Source organism: Manis javanica, chromosome 6 (genome assembly GCF_040802235.1).
Source record: "Manis javanica isolate MJ-LG chromosome 6, MJ_LKY, whole genome shotgun sequence".
In the NCBI taxonomy this organism is placed as follows: Eukaryota; Metazoa; Chordata; class Mammalia; order Pholidota; family Manidae; genus Manis; species Manis javanica.
Genome location: NC_133161.1, coordinates 32,555,848 through 32,575,615, shown reverse-complemented (window position 1 = coordinate 32,575,615; position 19,768 = coordinate 32,555,848). Strand labels below are relative to the sequence as shown.

At 37.9% G+C, this 19,768-nt stretch overlaps 2 protein-coding genes across 4 annotated transcripts in view; one reads left to right on the top strand and one right to left on the bottom strand.

Moving 5' to 3' along the window:
- TFEC (transcription factor EC) overlaps positions 1–19,768 on the bottom strand; it is a 629,038-nt gene that overhangs the window by 233,512 nt on the left and 375,758 nt on the right. The window lies entirely within an intron of this gene.
- TES (testin LIM domain protein) overlaps positions 1–19,768 on the top strand; it is a 42,774-nt gene that overhangs the window by 12,545 nt on the left and 10,461 nt on the right. The window contains exon 2 of the mRNA XM_017664034.3: positions 9,790–9,875. Within this exon, the coding sequence (XP_017519523.3) occupies positions 9,790–9,875 (86 nt within the window). The remainder of the gene's footprint in view (positions 1–9,789; positions 9,876–19,768) is intronic.

Genomic DNA, 19,768 nt, shown 5'->3' with positions numbered 1-19,768 from the left:
TAATTAAATTATTATTATAAATTAAGTATTTGAAATGGAAAAATATAAAGGCAAGGGTGGTAGATAAGCATACCCTATTCTCCCTCCCTTTGTAATATGTCTGTCTTGTCACAGATCACTTAATCTTTGGATTTGAAATCAGAGCAGAAAAGAGGTTGTAGCAGGCACCCTCTAATATGGCCTCCATTGATTCCTGACTCCTAGAAGCCATACCCTTGTGTATACCCCATGGCCCCCTTGAATGCAGGTTGGACCTGGTCCATTGCTGCCAAAGAACACAACATGGCGGAAGTGATGATCTGTCCCTTCCAAGAGTAAAGATCACAGCTGACATCTTGGGTGCTCTCACTCTTCCTAGGATCACCTGCTCTAGGGGCAGCCAGCTGCCGTGTCCTGAGGCACCCATATGAGACAGCTTTAAAGTAGGTCTCCCCCCAGTCAAGCCTTGAGATGACGGCAGCCCTAGCCCACCTCTGTAGCTCTGGAAGAGGCCCTCGAACCAGCCTACCTAGTTAAGCCACTCCTAGCCCGCCTGACCCACAGAAACTGTGAGGAGATAAAGTCTGTTCTTTTCTGCCCCTCAGTTTTTTGGGGATAATTTTTAACTAATACAGACATTTTCCATTATAAATCTAGAAATGTAATGATTTGGAAAGTGGAAAGAATTATTTCACTTTTTGCCTCATTATATTACCCCTGCTACCACATAATTGTGTGGAATCTTCTATATAATAATTTTCAGTACTAGTGATAAGTCTACATGTTTTGAATAAAGATCTTTCAACCTTTAGATTTAATTTGTTCATTTGTATTTCATTGTTTCTTTTAAAACATTTTTTCTCTTGCTCTAACATTGGAAGAGACCTGTTTTGCCTCAGAACCCTAGAGATTTTCTTTGACTCACACCCTGTTCTTGAGGGCCCTTTTCTGTGTGTAAATAAGCACCTCAGGGTCTTCAATGTTAATGCAGCTGGTGTACAGACATTCAGGTTCCTTATAATTACTCTCAGCTTTGTTTAGGAAGGAGGAGCTTCTGGCCAGTGATGAGTAGGCAGTCTGTCAGATCAAAATCTATTGTTCTGGAGAAGTTACAAATGAGGAATATTACTCATTTAAATCATTACTCATCTTCAGAGTCTCATTTTGGAGAAAAAAAGATGGTGACTTTGTAGTTAAGAGCTAACGATTTGGAGTTAGAAATGCCAAGATTCAAATATCAGCACTGCCACTTGCAAGCTAGGCAGTCTTAGTTGGCAATTTATTTAATCTAAGTCACTTTATAAAATAGGGATGATAACATTTTTCTGATACATTGTCTTGAGAATTAAATGAGATGATGTATTTATTGTGCTTGGCAGGTAGTAACTTCTTTTAAATGGTGGTTGGAGTATTTTTACAACTACCTCCACCTCACAACCACCAGTGCTCATTAAGAAAAAGTGTAATTTAGAAATTCTTCAAGATTCCTACCAAAACTAAAATTCATTATTTTCTAGAAAAAAACAGCAGGAACTACTTCTGATCTTTGTCAAAAATATTAATTACCATGTTTATTGAGGTTATAGAAGTCTTAGGTAATCTGCTGCAACCTAATTACATCTCAGACCAAAGTAGACAAATTGCCTTGGTGACAGTCCCTGTATTTACCTAATACTGGTACTGCCGTAAGAAACGTAGGGGCTAACTGGGTGAGAGTTACCTATTTAATTCACTAATATTCCAGGAAGATTGACCCAGTACCTCCAGAATAGAATTTATTATTAACTACTTAAGCTGAAAGACCACATGTTTCATTTTCTTTCCTAACACAGTCATCTATGTGGTAACTCACTACTATGTGTGAACAATAATGGTGGCAGTCCACTTGGCTCCCAGTGGATTTTACGGTAGGGAGTCATGTAGGCCTCTGGCTTTGTACCTCATGCACTGAAAAGCTGAAGGGATGTGGAAATGAATCCTAGAGTCTGCAATGAAGGGTTTCATTCTCATGTGTTTCTAGATGAGAAGGGTATTGATAACTTCAGACCCTTAATTGATTATTCTATTCTCAAGCTATATTCCTGCAGTTTGAAGTTAAAAGTTCTATTTCTTTGTTTTTTAAAGAGTAACTTACTAAATATTTTCTAACCCAGTGTCTTCTGTGTTCATGACTTTGTTTAGGCACTAGTGGTGAGGAATGCACATTCTGAAATACAACTGGCCTTGGACAAATTAAAAATTCTTTGCTATAATTTCTTCCTGGTATAATCCATGTAAATACTGACAGAATCTATGTAAAAATCTTAGAACTGTGCCCAGCAAAATAAGTGGTCAGTAAATATTTGCTACTCATATTATTATCACCACCACCCTTGCCAGAGCTGTGTGTGTGTGTGTGTGTGAGAAAAGCAATGGTGGTTCCTTGAGGGGAAGGTTTTATGTTAAATATCATTAGATAATTGAAACAAGTATTAAACGAATAAAACTTTTTGGCATTTCTATAAATACAGTCTTTGTGGCAGGCATCGGGAATTCAAATATGAACTCACAGTCTAATGGGGAAGCCTGATGTATTAACGCTCAAAGTATAGTAAAAAAAGGACTAAATAATAGAGTCTGAACCAAGGCTGATGGGAATTCAGAAGAACTTTGCAGAGAATAGTTCAAAAAAGGTGTTATAGTATCCCTGAATTGGATCTACAGAGAGTAGGATTTCTCCAGATGGTGGAGAATGGGAATGCCATCCAGCAAAGGGAAAAGCTCACCCAGAAAGCAGTGTGGCTGGAGGGGAGGGGAGGTGTGTGAGGGAGGGAGGGGCAGGAGCAGAGGCCCTGTCAGGTTGAAAAGGGCCTTCTCTACTATGCGAAGACATGTGAAATAAATACATTGAACCCATTAAAAGATTATAACAAGGGGAATATTATGATCATTTTTATGTTTTATTAAAATAATTTTGGAAGCAGCAATATGACGTCATACAAAGGGAGCTGTCAGTCAGGAGAGTGGTCCGAGGTTGACATGATAGAAATTTGAACACAGACAATGGAGTGGAGATGAGGGAACAAATTAGTTTTTAAAGAGATCAGCTCTAGTTGGAGCATAGTAAGCATGGCTAGACAAGGATAAAGAGGCCTCTGGGCCCCAGTTTGGGTGACCAGATGGGTGATGATTGTTTTTTCTTCACTCTTCCTCATGTATTTCAAATATAAATATGTGAGAGATGGGAATTTTTTTCTTATGAGGAAAGAAAAAGATACAGCAATTATATTAGGAATGATTAATAGCTCTTAATCACAATAAATTATTTCTTTGTATTCTCACCTAAGAAACTTGGCAAACTATATAAAAGTGGATGGATACCTCTGTGTTTATATTTAAGTCTGGTTTCCTATGCAACTTAACCTTTTTTTCATGGGGGAGGCAGGTGGGTATTGCAAATCTTAGTAGAGACTGGGAATAGGAAATGAACTGAAAATCTAAAACAATTTAAAATCTTACGTCACAGATTAATCAAAATATATTGATTCAGGTGAGAGGGACTTCACATATTATACCAGGTTTCTAAAAGAGTAATGTGTTGAGAAGAGTCATGTATTTAGAAATGTAGTTCCTTTGTCCAGAACATTCATTTATGTGACCGAGATCTAAAATGCTTCTTAAAGAGTATAATATGAACATAGTGTGTGTGTGTGTGTGTGTAGAGAGAGAGAGAGTATAAAAATAGGTAGTAACCAGACATCTACAGAGAGAAAGAAGATATATTTCATGTAATCCACCTTGGTCAGCTTCATTCCAAGATGATTAAACAATTCTTAGTAACACTTGCTTGTTTAGTAACCACATATGAGTCTTTACTCTAGAGGGGAATTTGGTTATGAAAACAGCATGAATCAGATGATCTCACCCTGAATACTACATAATATCTTCCAGATCCAAATTATCTCCAAATCAACTCAGACCATGTTTGAAATACCAGATGTTTCCTACCCTTCTTTCCTTTTTCTTTAAAGTATCTGACATTCAATACCCTTCCCTGGGGCACAAGGGTCACCTGAAATGTTGCCGGCCTATCTAGTTGTCTGAAATTATGAATATGGAGAAATTGATCCCATTCCCATTTCTTACTCTAAAATAAGCAGGGGATGAGCGGTGTTTGGAGGCACAGATCATAGGACTATAAGTTCAGTATCTGGAACTTAACCTACAGTTAAGGATATTTAAAAAGTCTTATTAGTCTATGACTAGTGAAATCAGAATAAATATTATAGAGTTATTTCTATTTTTTTTCAAAGGGCCTTGATAGGATTTCCTAAAGCCTGACTCTAGGTTTCCCAAATATAGTCAGTACAAAGGATCTGCTTTCTTGGACACTGAAGAAGAGAAATTAATCTGTCATATCCTTGTCTTGACGCTGGCCAGAATGTGTTACTAAAATTACATGAAGTAAGTAGACAGCTTTGGGACCTGTGCACTTATTATAAAAACGTGTTTTTCAGCACCAAGTGCTTAACTCTGTAGGGAATACTGTATCACAGTTGCTGTTGAAGTAATTACATGAAGCAGAACTGTGTCTTATCTCTGAAAACTTAAGTTTCTTGTTTCTATGTATACTGTATAAATTACTCTTGCAAACTGGAACCCAAATGATTCTAAATCTAAGAGCCAATCATATATTAGCTTTCTTAAATAATTATTTTCTATTTAGTATTTAAATGTTGAGCAGATGACCATGCCAAATAACAAACTAAAGTTAATCTGAAACATGATTTGCAGTCAAAATTTTAGAACTGAAGGTTATCTTAGAGTTGATCTAGTTCAGGTTCTTCATTATCTAGATGAGGCCCAGAGAAGAAAAATGAGTTCTGGAATCATTGGACTTGGCAGTGATACTTGGGACCAGTTTTCCTGACTCTCCTCCAGTGCTCTTTCAACATTTTTTATGGTTCTCTGTTTAGCCATGTAATTCTCGGTCATTTCCTTAATACCTGGCATAGGTAATTCTTAAGACATATATTACATGTGAGCACACATATCTTGGTGTTGATACTAGTCCAAGGATCTACTTCACTTTCTAAACAGCTAGACTGCCCTCACTGAGGAGCTAACACTTTCTTGATTCCCTTTCCCCTCCCCACACCCTCCCACATAGATGCACACACCCTGAGTATCCTTAAGTAAATAAATAACACCTTCTCTGTTCTTACCCTTTGCCAAGAATTCTTGAGTCCAGACACCTGAGCAGAGACTAACCCATAAACTCTGGGTGTCTAAGAGCAACACCATGGCTCTTGAGGGAAGCAGGATCCTAACCAGATGGTGCGTGTGTGCTGAGGGTAAAGGAAGGGAAGGTGATAGAGTGAGAGGAGTTTGAGTCCTGGACTCTGGGGAATCCTGGACATAAAGTGGAGGAAGGGGAGAGACTGGCTGAGCTCTTGGGGCAGATGGGGCTTCAGACCCTTGAACTGAGACTAGGAAGAGTTGAGAATCCCAGCTCCTGTGACCTCTGCCCCGCAAAGTCTGGGAGTAGCTTTTGAGAGACTGCCTCGGGCAGCTCTGACTCTGAAACTCATTTTACTACAGAATAGAATTAGTATGTTTTCCTTCATGTAATACATTTGACTTGTGGAGGGAAGGACAGTAGATACCAAGGTGCCTGAATTTGGGTGCGAGCAGAAGCAGAAGAGATTTGTACCAACAGAGCTTTGTCTACTCCTATGCAATTTTATCATATTAACTGGATTTAACAGGATTAGAGAACACATTACTCTTAGATTGTGATTCAGTCTGAAACGAGGAAAAACGCTAGTGTGTCAACCACATCTCTTAGTAGTTTGAGTGGCATTGTGCTTTTTTATCCTAACAGAGCTTGATAAAAGGGTAAAAATATGGAAGAAGTTCCCACCCAGTAAGTGGCATAAGTTAGAGATCATCAATGCTTGGCTGCCAAGGAAGTTTAAGTTTTATAGGTACATTCTTATAGCTATAAAAATAATTACTCTTCATGAAATTCCCCTAGGAAAATAAGTTCATTGCCAGTCAGCCATGCTCTCTAATTAGTTTTAGCTGCTAACAATGGTTTTGAAAACTAGGTGTCTCATTTGCATATCTATCTATCTATTGAAGTATAGTTGACATAATAGTTTCAGGTGTACAACATAGTGATTCGACATTTATATACATTACAAAATGCTTACCATGGTAAGTGTGATTACCCTCTATCACCATACCAAATTACTACAATGTTACTGATTATATTCCCCATGCTGTATGCCTATGACTTATTTATTTTGTAACTGGGAGTTTGTATCTCTTGATCCCCTTCATTTATTTCACCTCTCCCTGTGCCCCCAGCCCTTCAGGCAACTTACAGATTGTTCCCTTTATTTATGAGTCTGTTTCTGGGTTTTTGGTAGTTTATTCATTTGTATGTTTATCTTTAATTAGAACAGCTTTTGGTGGGTTATAGCAGGAGAGAGTGTATCATATTGCCCTGACCTCGTTCTACTCCCTTTCATTTCCTTGTTCTCTCACTGTGATATTCTCAGAGTCCCCTCACTCTTTATGTCTGCGCATTTGAGAAGATGAGAGTGTGTGTGTTTGGAAGGATGGGGAGGGACATTTTCTTCAGTGGTCACACTCTGTGCAGCAAGGAGCCTGCACGGAGTGTAAGCTGATCTTCTAAGGCAGGCCAGTGGGGGTGGAGAGCACTGGAGCAAAGCTTTCTGAGCTTTCCAGGGCGGGCTGCAGGCATTTTCTCAAATGACTGCTTTCTGGGAGTTGGGTCTCCTGGTCTCCCTGAGGACCTCTCTGGAGTTTGGCTCGCAGGGCCTAGAGGGGCTCTTGCTCCCACATCCCTTCCCCCACATTGCCTCCCTGGCTCTTCTCTAGCATTTCTCCTCAGCAGTGTCACCCTCTGTCTGGAAATGCCTTTCCCTCTGTTAAGCCTGGTGGCCTAAGACATCATGCCAAACACTTGTTTCTTCCGTGGGGATAGGAAAAGAAAAGGAGAAAACCTACTGGGCCTGCCACAAGGCTGGCGCTCTGGCCTTTCAAATGCTCTAGGATGTCCTCACCTCTACCCATCCCCCTTCCACCACAGGCCCGCACATATGGTGCCCCTGCTGTGAATGTACTTCCTTCTCCACTGTGCTGAATGAGATACTGCCCCTCCTCTCAGCTCTAGTCACTCATCACTCTGTCAGAAGTGCTTACCCGCCCTCCCTGACAGGTTCGGATTTTCCCTTTGTAAACTGTAGAAGTCATCTACATTTAGGGGTGCTGCAGGAGGCTTTGGGACTTAGTCCTTTTTTTGAAGTAGAAATGAACCAGGTAATGCCTGGGAGATGAAGGGCTCCCGTCGGACACTCTGCAGAGGAGGTCTGCCCCAGCAGCACCGTGAAGCTGAGCCAGGCACCTGGTTCTAGCTTAGCTTGCTGCTGGCCAGCTGGGTGACCAGAGCGGATCATCTCTCCTCTGGACCTTAGTTCCTGATCCCTTACGCCAGGCCTGCCTAGTATGAAGACTTGTGGCACACTTTATAAGAGTAGATGTTCTGAACACCACCAGTTCTAATAGTTATAGTAAATAAACGTAACTGTTTTAAGAAGGTAAATAGCAGGTGAGAAGGAAACAACTCGTCGCTTCCCGAGGCTGACACTGTGAATCAGCAGTGAGCTACGCTGTGGCCTTCGGATAAAATCTCTGCTGACGCATTGACGCTCTAGCTATACAAGCTGAGTTTCCGAGTCTTACTGAGAAATAAGAGGGTGAGATAGTATTGTTCCAATATGTTTGCAGTGTTTTTTTAAGGCCAGTGTTGCTCAGACCAGGAGATTCAAATTAGAAGGCAGGTAAGAATTTGTTCAGTGGCCATGTAATTTAGAGGCGGATGCATTCTTAGTTGCACATATTATCTAAGCCAGTAAATCTTTGTTTCAGGGTTTTACGTGCACTTATACACACGTAAGTTTGTATGTATATGTGTGTGTGCCTGTTCTGTAATGAGATAAAATATTTTCTTACTGTGAATTGTATACAAGAGAGTTTAGAAGCATTTGATTTAAGCTAAGCTATATGATTACATCTTAAAAATGTAATCTTAATTTTCATTTGAGATCAGAGTTTATTTAGCAAGAGATGCATGGAACACAGTATGAAGCAAATCTGTATACCAGGCAGATTCAGGATTGTTAATTCTCCTGTAATGGAAATCTAGAAATGGCTTGAAAAAGAATACACCTTTTTAGATTTCCTGTTCATTTCACTCTGGCTATCGTAATGGAGAAAACTCTTTAATTACACTCCTTACAAAAGACCAGAAAACTCAAATAAACAGTCCCTTTCTATCTTTTGTTTAACCCATTTTATTTCCATACTGTGAACTGTGATCATCAGTGACAAGAGAACAGTTTGATTCCTGTAAAACAAGTGTCGTCTAGTGTTAAAGTATGCAATTAAGGGAATTCTAATTCTTTTGAAAATTTGTAACGGAGACAACAACAAAGGTGATGCAAGTTCAGTTAATGCTGGGCAGATTTTTTTTTATTGCCTTGACAGTGTGCTTGGGTTGGTATGATTTAGTAATAATGTGAATTAGTCTAAGCAGTCTGGTAGACCAGAGGGTTTTGAATATGGCCTTAGTTATGGTAAGAGGATATGGTAATTTTCTTCAGAAAACAAGGAAGGGCTTCATTTAACTTCAGGACAGGGTCAGGCTGATCTTTCAAGGAACAGGTTACAGTGTGGTTTTGATTGCATAGTGACAAACACAACTTGGTAAAGTTACAAAAGGTGCCAGTGAAGAAAAACGATTACTTGTCTGGCTTGAACTCTTACTCCAGGCACTGGGCAATAATGAATTTGTCAGCAGTCACTGATGTGATATTTAAGTGCAGAATAATCTGGTCACTGGTGATTTGCTGATAAACTGATAAAAAGCCGATTGATCTTTTTTTACTGCAATATCAATAGTTGAATGAAAGAGTTTACAATGCTTTCTTGTGACCTTCCCTCATCTGCTTATTGTATCTCAGTAAGTTCCCAAGTGTTACTGTTTAATATGATAAAGAAAACAATGGTTTGCTGTAATAAGGGCTATAGTCCTTCCTCTTTGTCCCCACCACAGCGTAAGACACAGGCCTCGGAGTCAGACAGACCGCGACTCAACCTCCTCTCTACTGTTTATTAATACTTTGATCTTAAGTTCTGTAACCTCTCTGAATTTTTGTTGTCATCTCTAAAATGGAAAAGAATATTGCCTACTTTATAAGCATTTTATAAGATTCTATAAGATTTTTGGTGAGATAAGGACTTACATCTATTTCTGGTATTTAATATATCTTTGCTACTATTATATTTATCAAAAAATTAATATTATTTTAATCATAATTACTAAAATCCTTCATATATTCCTCGTTTACTGTAAAATACGTGATTTGGAGCCCAGCTTGGTTTTCAAGCTATGGCTCTTTGACTGCTCCCTGTACCTATTGTATACAAGGCCTGCAGTGGCCAAAAAGATAAATTCATGACTTCTTGTGACTTGCACTATTTGTAGTCTTCTATGTAGTGTTCTAGTGCTTTTCTTTTCATAAAAAAAGCAATAAGAATACAAAGTATGTTGTATATGTACTTGGGGTTGGCTTATACATACCTGGGTGCCATCATTGACTAAACAATGTAATAATACACATAAAAGATTTGAAAGTAATATAAAAAGGAATGCTAAGTGGAATTAAAAGTACAATTTACTGACATTTTTAGATTTTTAAAAGATGTAATAATAGATTCATGTTATTTTTTCTTCAACAGATGGGCTTAGGTCATGAGCAAGGATTTGGAGCCCCCTGTTTAAAATGCAAAGAAAAATGTGAAGGGTTTGAACTACACTTCTGGAGGTAATGGTTTTAAAGCTACAACCACATTAGTAATTTTTTCTCTTTGGCCCCACTTCCTCAGACATGGAAATCCAAAGTTCTCCAGCATGGTTGCCAAGTTGTAGATCTATTATATTCTTTTGTAAGAAATAAATACAAAATCTATTCTGTCTTCCTATCATTAAATTTGAGCTAATTGGACCATAGTAAGTATATTTAGAATTAGTTGATTTATTTGCTATCCTTCAGATTTCCTCTGAGTCTAGAGTACTGAATATGTCTCTTTTCTGAGTCTCTTTTCTGAATGGGAAATAAGTCTGTGATAATCTTCCAGGACTGTGTATTAACTTAATTATTATTCTTTTCTTAAAAATTGGTAATTTTGCATGTGTCATTTATATATTTGGGATAAACAGTAAATATCATGAGATGAGCATTATTCATGTGCTAGTTATCATGAAATGGATCTGAATCTAAGTCTCTTCAAAATTTTCAGCTAATTCAGTAATTTACTGCTGAAAAACTTGGAAATATTTCAGTTAAAAAAAAATAATGCATTGCCATTGTCTTGGTTTGAATCAAGGAACTACATGTAGAAGCCAAATGTTAGTGGATCAAAAATGTGAATTTTGTATAGATCTCATTCACATGTTTTTTTAAAAGTAGTAATTGTATGCCATATAAATCTAAAATCAGTATTTTAAACCTATTCTGATGAGGAACATGAATATTGTTCATCAGCAGCTGTCAAGACTCTAACAGTAGTTTATAAGTCTGTTCAAAGTTTGAATCAGCATGTTATTGTTAGAAAAACTGAAGTGATCAACTATAGTTATTAGAATGGTAGCTGCCTTGTAAGAGAGAGTCTCACTGAGAGCCACTTCCATATGGTGTATTTCCATAGGAAACTCTAGAATAAAACATTTCATGGGCTGTGGGCACTGTGTACAATGTTAAAAGAGAATTTAAACAGAATTTGGGATATTAGATTCTTTGGAAAGCTAGTTTATTTAGTAAGTTTTAGGAAACAAACACAGTTATTTTAAATAGTGAAGGCAGCTGAAGCCTCAGTCCTGTGGGAAGTGATGATGCACTTCTTTCTTTGTAAGGAGTAAGAATTTTCCAGGGAGGTTTTAAATTACAAGACTTTAATATCTCTTCCTTGTACTACCTTTCCAAGGGACATAGCAGTCAAGCAGTGTATCTGTCATGTTTTAGAAAGGTAAAGTCACTAGACACAAAAGTTTTCATAGATGACAGTGTTTCAGGTCCTAATGGGTATCCACTTTGTCGGCTCACAGTGGGCTTTGTAGGGAGCTACACTGCCCTCTGCTGGGCAATCTTTACAATCTTAAGATAGTATTCTTTTAGTTTGACTAATCAGTTGCCAAAAACTGCTAATGAGATTTTTGGAAGCTCATTCCTAAGTGATAGAATCTTCTCAACTAAGCAGGTTATGCTTAGTTCTTCTTTGCCCCATATTATTTTTCTGTTGCAGACCACTATAATCTGATATTTTCAGATAAAAATGTTAGACAATAGCAGATCTCTGTGGCATGAAAACCACTTTTTTATTTTATCCACACAGTCATTTACCTACCCGGGTATAGTCTGAGAATCTGCTAAGAGCCAAAGAACAGTAGGGCTTTGCCACTGCCTCCAATCTAGTTTGGGTTTATACAGCCCATCCAGATGGTATTACTTAGTAGTTCTGTCTTCTGGGCGTGAGTCCAGATACATTTCAGATACATTTCTCTCTCAGCATTATTGATTATTCCCTGACTTCTTCACCACACTAGAAGGTTTGAGGGCAGATGCCTTGAACCTCCTGATAAGCCACTTTCAGTATAGTCTTTGAAGTTAAATATCCTAGGCAGTCTGTCTTGAGTATAACAAAGATTCTAGGTCTGGCCTAGGGCCACAGGACTGTTGTGGGATTGAAGTGGATCTGAGGTCTCAGGAGCCAGCCCACTTGGCCTCCTCCTAAGTGACTGTTAAGAAGCCTCCATGGTGACCCTTGACTTCTAGAACCCTCAGGGCATCGTGGGGCACTTTGTGGAAATCAAAGCTAAATTATTCTCCACTTCTTACCAGTGTGGCCCTTCCATGCAGCCACAACAGTGGTCTTTTAAAAGACCATTGTTAAGTACTTTCCAGTAGCTTAAGAACCTTCAGTGATTTCCTACAGGACTTGATCCTTTAGGCAAGTCTTTGGCCTTTGACCGTTAAATCCCCACATCTGGCCTCTGCTTGCTTTTCCAGCGTCCTCTCCCATTTCCCCTCCAAGCACCCTCTACTGAAACTGCTTGGATACGTGCTGTGTCTTGTTGCATGTTTTCCTTTGCCTGGAAGAACCATCTCACCACCAGGAAACAAAAAGTCCTTCCTATTCTTCAGTTTGAAGTTCAAGTACTAACCTCTGAGAAGTCTCCCTTGCTCCCTGTATTAATTTGCGCAGGCTTCCATAGCAAAATACCATAGACTGAGTAGCCTAAACAATGGAAATTTATTGTGTTACAGTTCTGAAATCTGGAAGCCCAAGAAGTCCATGATCAGGGTACCAGCATAGTTGGTTCTGGTGAGGAACTTCCTCCTGGCTGGCAGACAGCCACCTTCTCCCTGTCTCCTCACATGTCCTCTTTCTGTGTGTGCACATGGAGAAAGGGCCCTCTCTCTTCCTCGTCTTATAAAGCCACCAATCCTATCAGAGTAGGTCTCCACCTTTGTGACCTCGTTTAACTTTACCTCCTAAGAGCTCTTTCTCCAAAGAGAGTCACACTAGGGATCGGGACTTCAGCATATGAAGTTGGGGGCATGATTCAGTCCACAGCTCCCTTTTCACCTGCTTCCACACTCTCCCAACTAAGAAATCATTCTCCCCCTTAGTACCTAGAACATTTGCAGGAAGCCAGGAAATACGCAGACCTCACTAGTGATCACTCAGCTCTCCTGTTGGTGCCTTCAGTTGCTGGGGACAAGTAGCCCACTGCTGCTGTCCTTAGGGGCCAGCCTCCGGGCACAGCACAGGGCTCTGCGCAGGAGGGTGCAGAATGGATCGGGAAAATGAGTGGAAAGAGACCCAATAGGCATGACTTACCTGTTCAAGGTGTGTCGCAACAGTAGTCAAAGGCTACAAATGAATTCTTAGACTTAGGGAAATTTAGAGTGAAAATCATAACTCAGCCAGCCAAACCTCATTTTACAGATGAAAGAACTAAAACTCAAGGGAGTTCAGATCACTTGTCTGAGCCTATTAGTTAATAAGAAATATAATTTATGAACGTTTCCTGTGCATTGCATACCAGTAAGCACTTGTAATAATTTTCTATTGCTGAATAAAAATTACTACAGATTTAGGTTGAAACAATACCTATTTAGTAACTCAACATCCATTTATGCTTTAAGTCAGAAGTCTGGGCTGGCTTAGCTGGATTCTCTGCTTGAGGTCTCAAAAGGCTAAAATCAGGGGTTGGCCAAGTTGGGCTCTAATCTGGAAACTCTGGGAAGAGAATCTGCTTTCCAGGTTCATTTCTGACGCTGGTCGGATTCATTTCCTTGCGGTTGTAGGCCTTAGGTCCCTTTTTCCTTGCTGGCTGTCAGTCAGGGGCTGCTTTCAGTTTCTAGAAGCCACTCGTATTCCTTAGCACATGGCCACCTCTATCTTTAAAACCAACAACAGTTCTTAGAATCCTTTCTGCACCTCAGATGTCTCCAACTTCTTTTGCTCCAAGCCAGAGAAAAGTCACTGCCATCAGGGCTCATGTGCTTAGATTAGGCCCACTGGGGTAACCTCCCTTTTGCCATATAAAGTAACATGATCATGGGAGTAACAGTAGGGGGCATAGGTTATGGGGACCACCTTAAAATCCTGCTTATCCCAGCGCTTTATGTATCTAACTGTACCTAATCCTTGTAGTACCCTTTGAGATAAGTGGTAGTATTCCCATTTTACGTATGAGAAGTCAAAAACTTAGGAAAGTTGAACAACTTACTAAGGGCATGGCTTATAGACAGCAGAGCTGGAATTTGGGCCCAAAGCTTGTCAAAACCTTCCTTATCACCACCTTTTCTACATGGCAGGACATGGAACCCATGTCTACACTTTAAAGACCAGTGAACATAGGGCTGTACCAGGCTTCTTCCCTACAGTGGGGGGCTTCTGTGCACTGATCTCTTTGTAGACAGTGGTACAGCCCTAAGCTCTCCCTTTCTCCAAGGCAATAATAATTACAAGACTGGAGGAAAATAAAAGCTTGAGGATTCCTGATACTTACCAAATAAGAACTACTGTCTTCTGGGCACATTTTCAAGTAATATTTAGAGAGAACGAATATTTATGAAATGTAAGACACAAACCCAACATTTCAAGGAGTTTATAGCCAATTATTTCATATTGGAAACATAGCAATATCATTGGAACTATAGGTCATTTCTCATACAAGTAATTCTTTGTCTTACTTTTGATAAATTCTTCCAATAAAACAGTTGCATTTTGCAAGAAAAGTATTATGTGAATACGGCATGTATTTACTCAGAGAGTTCCTGGTTGGTGAAGAGCCGGCTGAAAACTAAAAATTCCCCACCATAAATGGATTAATACTTGTGTTGAATTCTATAACAGAGGCCCACACTTAAGTCCATATATGTATATCTCTGTTATAAAAGGGCAGCTTCCAACTCTTTTAAAATATGGTGTAGCAGTGTCATGACCACACCTTTAAATCACCATGAATGCTGGCAGCATGACAAAGCACTCCAGTTGCTACTACTTGTCTTGGAAAAATAGTAATTTTTACAAATAGGGATATTCAAATAATTTCTCTTTTGTGGGAATGAGAGATAGTTACTTGATTACTTTTTGGTTAAAGCTATAAATCTATGTATTTTTCTGAGGCTAAGCCTTTGGTAAATTTTCATACTCTCTCTTTTGGGTTTCACACAAGAACTCTGAAGTTGTAAAGTTTTAATACACAGTTCTGATTTATCATAGATACTAATCTGGCATGTGTATGTGTTACCAGTGCTAAACTTCTTTGTACAAATAACTTTTTAGTACAAACATTCCCCTTTTCCCCCAACACCTTAGAGCTTCCCAGTCTACCTTCACATCTTTTTTAAAGGGTCATAAAAAAGACTGTTTTAAACTAACTTAATTCTGAATCTCCTCCTCGGTCCCGACCCCCCTCCCACCCCACATAGCTTTTATTAACATCCTATGGGGAGTTTGGGGAGAATTGCTTTCTAGGACAGTTTAGAAGATTTAGAGATTTGGCAGCTGTGCTAAGTATGGGAACTGAATTATATAGACCAGACAAACTGCTCTCAAACTGGATAGCTCAAATAAATCAAGGAAACACAAACTCTCTAAGTCTATATATATATATATATCATCAATTTGTGAATCATCTGAGAAAAGAGACTATACAAACCTTATAGTCATAGCCTCTAGCACATGGATACTGTGCTCACCCAATACCATTTTTGTTGTATTTTAGTTGGCATGAAGCCAGTTTTAAAAAGTTCTTCTTAAGAATGGAATCTGAGTTATTTTAGGCTGAAATTAAATATATGCTAAATGTCCTACTCATTCTAATGCCTGTCTTGGATAACAAGATAGTATTCTTTTCCTCCCCAATTGCTTAACAGAATTTTTCTCTTAATAAATTTATTGGATATCTCCTAAATGACTTTTAAAGCTCTTAGAAGATATTTCTAAAAATAAAATTTTCCCATTTCAAATATGGGAGATTCAAATATAAAACACTGTATATTGAAACCCCAAGAAAAAGATTTAAAACAATTTTTAAAAACTAGAGAAGTGGTAAATAGCAGATTTCCACAATGGATAGCTCTTGGTACCTCACCCACATTTTACAGTTTGTAGCTGTCCCATCTTATTGTAGAAATGGAGCTCTATCTAGTGTAAGGGATTGGGAAGGGAAGTGGTCATTCCAGCTGCTTCAGCAAAGACAACTCTAACTAAAAGAACCAACCCATCGCACGCTCTGTGATTCACATTTCTGCCAAATCCTCTGTTAACTGCAGGTCACCCCACTGGAGTGAGGATGCAAATGAGGCTTGTATTTGTGATTTTAAAAACAATCCTAAATCAATCATAGGTTTTCCCAACTTAGAAAATGAATAGTCGGTATAGTCTGACTTCTTTAGCTGCTTTTTGCCTCATCACTGCTGCTGTTAGTGTATTTTTTAGTTTGATTTTACTTGCTTAGTAAAGGTTTGTTGGGCGGGTGAAGGGGTGGATAGAGAAAATAAATTTTCTCAGAATGTAAATCTAAGAATAGTCAAGACAAATAATAAAAAATATAGAGATAGTTTTTATATCATTGACTAATATACCTTTTTATATATAATACTTTCCTAGTAAATACAATTTATTTAACCATGCTATAGCTTGTCATAGTTCATGCTTTAGAAACCATCAGGTTCCATTTATTACCCTTTTACTATTTGTCTTTCAAATTCTAAAATCTAACTCATGTTTTGTGGTGTACATGTAGTACTGCTATAGAGCTGGATAATAACATTTCCAAAGGAAACTCAGTATTTTATCATATATCCTCATAACATTTTACTGACTTCTTTAGTCAGTCATTTTGCTAATTATTAGGACGCATGCCGTAGTTCACAGCCACATAGGGTCTATTCATCATATATTAAGGAATAAATTCCCACCCCCACCTCTTTCCCCTTAGGAAGGTATGATTTTAAACTTGATCCCAAAGCAATGTGATAGTTTTATGAATAATTATATTGTTTTTGTTAACTAAAGAACAAGAGTGAAGAACATACTGTAGTAGAGTAATATGCTCTTTCCCACTAGATGGGAGTACAAGATAACCAGATGTAAGAGTCTTTTATAGCTGAACTGGAATATGCAAACTCATGAGCAGATTCTTACCAAATAAAGATTCCTGCCCGGTGTGTGCACAAGGAAAGTAGCCTGCCTCCCCCACCCGTGGTATCTCTGACTCTCTGTCTCGCTCAATCCCATCGTGAGACTGTATGTCAGATCTAATATTTTCAGTTTGTCTATCTGGCCTTAAGAAAACAGAACACAAAAATCTATAATTATTTAATTATTTGTTATTTGGCAAAGAGATTCATTTAAGAGTTTTTAGTTGTTTTTTCCCCTAATTTTCTGATATAAAGAAATAATTGGATATAAAAGAAATATTGGATATAAAATCCAATAATTTGTATTATTTTAAATCCAGAAAATATATTTAGCTTATTTATATTAATTTTTAATCCAGAAAACTTATTAAACTTATGTTGCTAATATATTTTTGTATGATTAATCATAACATCTATGATTAACAACAGTTTAGTTTCTTCCTTTCTGATCAAACATTATAATGTCTATTTCTTTGATTTTTCCTATAGCTCTGATTAGTATGCACACAGTACAATATTAAAGAAGTTATATTTGTGATGGCAAATTTGCTTCCTGGCTTCAGATCCTAAAATGAATGCACTGGGTGTGATGTATGCTGAGTGTTTGTGGGTTTATTCCAAAAAAACCCTATCTAAAATCTTGTCTAGTTCCCTTCTATAGCTAAAATTATTAAACAAAATGTAATCAGAAGAGATGTTACAATGTATTGAATGCTTTTTTTTTGCATCTAACCAGAAGCAAACATTTGTTTTATTAGTTTCTGTTATTTTCTTTGTTTTCCTTCCTTGTACTTTAGGCTTATTCTGCATTTTTCCTAATTTCCTGAGTTAACACTTAGCTTATTAATTTTTCTTCAGATTTGAGCACTTAAGCTATAAATTTCCTCCTAAGTATCCCTTTAGTTGTGTTCTACAAGTTTTGAGAAGTAATGGTTTTGTTTTCTTTTTTCCCTAAGATGTTTTTGTTTTAAATTTTACTTTGGTTGTTTCTTTCAGCATTGAATTGTTTAGCAGTCTGTTTTAAAAAAGTACTTTCTAGTTACTATTTTTCTGTTGATTTCTAACATAATTGTATTCTTCTGATAATGTGGTTGATGATTGGTCCTTGGGCATTTCTTGAGACGGGCTCTGTGGCATGGTTATGTGTTCAGTTTTTCAAAATGTTTCAAGTGCTCATAAAAAGAATGTGTGTTCTCCAGTCACTGGATATGATATTTTTTATGTGTCTGTTAGAGCAAGCTTGCTGTTCAAGTCTTCATATCTAATTTTTTTAGTGTCACTATAATGATGGGTTTGCCCATTTATTTCTCATACTTCTGTTATTTTTGCTTATATAATTTGAAGTTAGGCTGTATTGTTTATAATTGTTATGTCATAGAGGTGTTTTTAAACTTTTGCCACTGTTAGTGACTGACTCTTTAATACTAATTAAAGGAAAGAGCATTGAAATCCGAATAATATGATCTTAATTTAGGGATCTAACTTATTTTTTTTCTGGTATTTGCCTGGTTTATCTTTTTGTATTCTTATACTTTCATCCTTTCTGTGTCCTTAAATTTTAAGAGTTCCTTAAAAATATCATACAGTTTGATTTTGTTGAATTATTGAGTCAGAAAGCCTTTGTCTTTTAACTAGAGACTCGAGTCTCTTTATTGTGACTATTATTTGGATTATACCAACCATCTTACTTTGTGTTTTTTTACATGTCCTAATTTCCTAAGTTTCTTTTTTCTCCTGTCTTATTATCTTCTGTTTAACTAATTGCACTTTTATGTTTTTATTCCATTTTCTATTAGTTTAGAAATCATGCCATGTTTTTCTTTAGCTATCTAGATATTTTAACATGCATACTTAACAACATCTAATGTTAATCTATATCTTCTTGAACAGTGTAAAGCAATTAGAATTTTTTTTAAACTCTCAGATTCCTCTCTGATATATATGCTATTGTTGCCCTGAATTTTAGTTCTACCTTTTTTAACACCACAAAGTCTCCCTACTTCTCTGTTTTCCTTTTACCTTTTCTCTTTTGCTTGTCTGCCGGACTCCTTTTCCCTCTTCTCTGGCCCCAGGAGGTGAAAGTGATCTGTTCAATTTATATGCATATGTGTCATTCCTTCATTCCTGACTCCCAAATTTGTATTTTCTTCCAGGCTACAGTTTTTAACACTAGATCTGTGTATCTCCTACAGTTTACTTGATGTCCTTACCCTGTCTCGCAGGCATTTTAAACTTATTAATAGCTTAGTTTTGGAGACCTGTCATCATCCCCCGCCCCATTCCTCAGATCTGTTGTACTTTTGCATTTACTATCCCAGTAAATTACATTTCTTCTACCAACTCACCCCAGAAACCTGAGTTCATTTTTGACAAATTGGGCCTTCCCCTCACCATTATCACTACATCCAGATAAACCATGAAGTTTCATGAGTTTTACATTCAAGGAGATCTTAAATCTGTTCCCTTCTTTTTTATCTCTACTGTCAGATGCTCCAGTTCAAGCAAGCTGTAACACGTCTCACCTGGACCACAACCATCCAAGGTGTATATTTCACCCATGACGTGGTAATAGAACCCGTTACTCAGAACCATATGCCATTGAAAACAGGGAGCTTTCTACCCTAGTCCATTCTCTACATGACAGGCATTACAATTTTTGACAGTGATACATATAATCATATTATTTCATTACTTAAAAGCCTTTAGTGCCTCCTGATTGCTCTTATAATGAAAGCCAAGTTCCTAATGTGTCCTACAAGTTCCCTACATGATCTCATACCTGTCAACCTCTCCAACCTGGTCAGCTGTCCTTTTATTGATCTCACTGGTCATACCTGCCTTCTCTGATCATGCGACATGAGGGCACAATCTCTTTCCTCATTCAGGATCACCACAAATCCTCTTTCTGCCCACAATATATGGAAGCTTTTCATTGCCTTTCTTTATCCGTTTTCAAACACACACATACACACACACACACACTCACAGTGCAGACAATT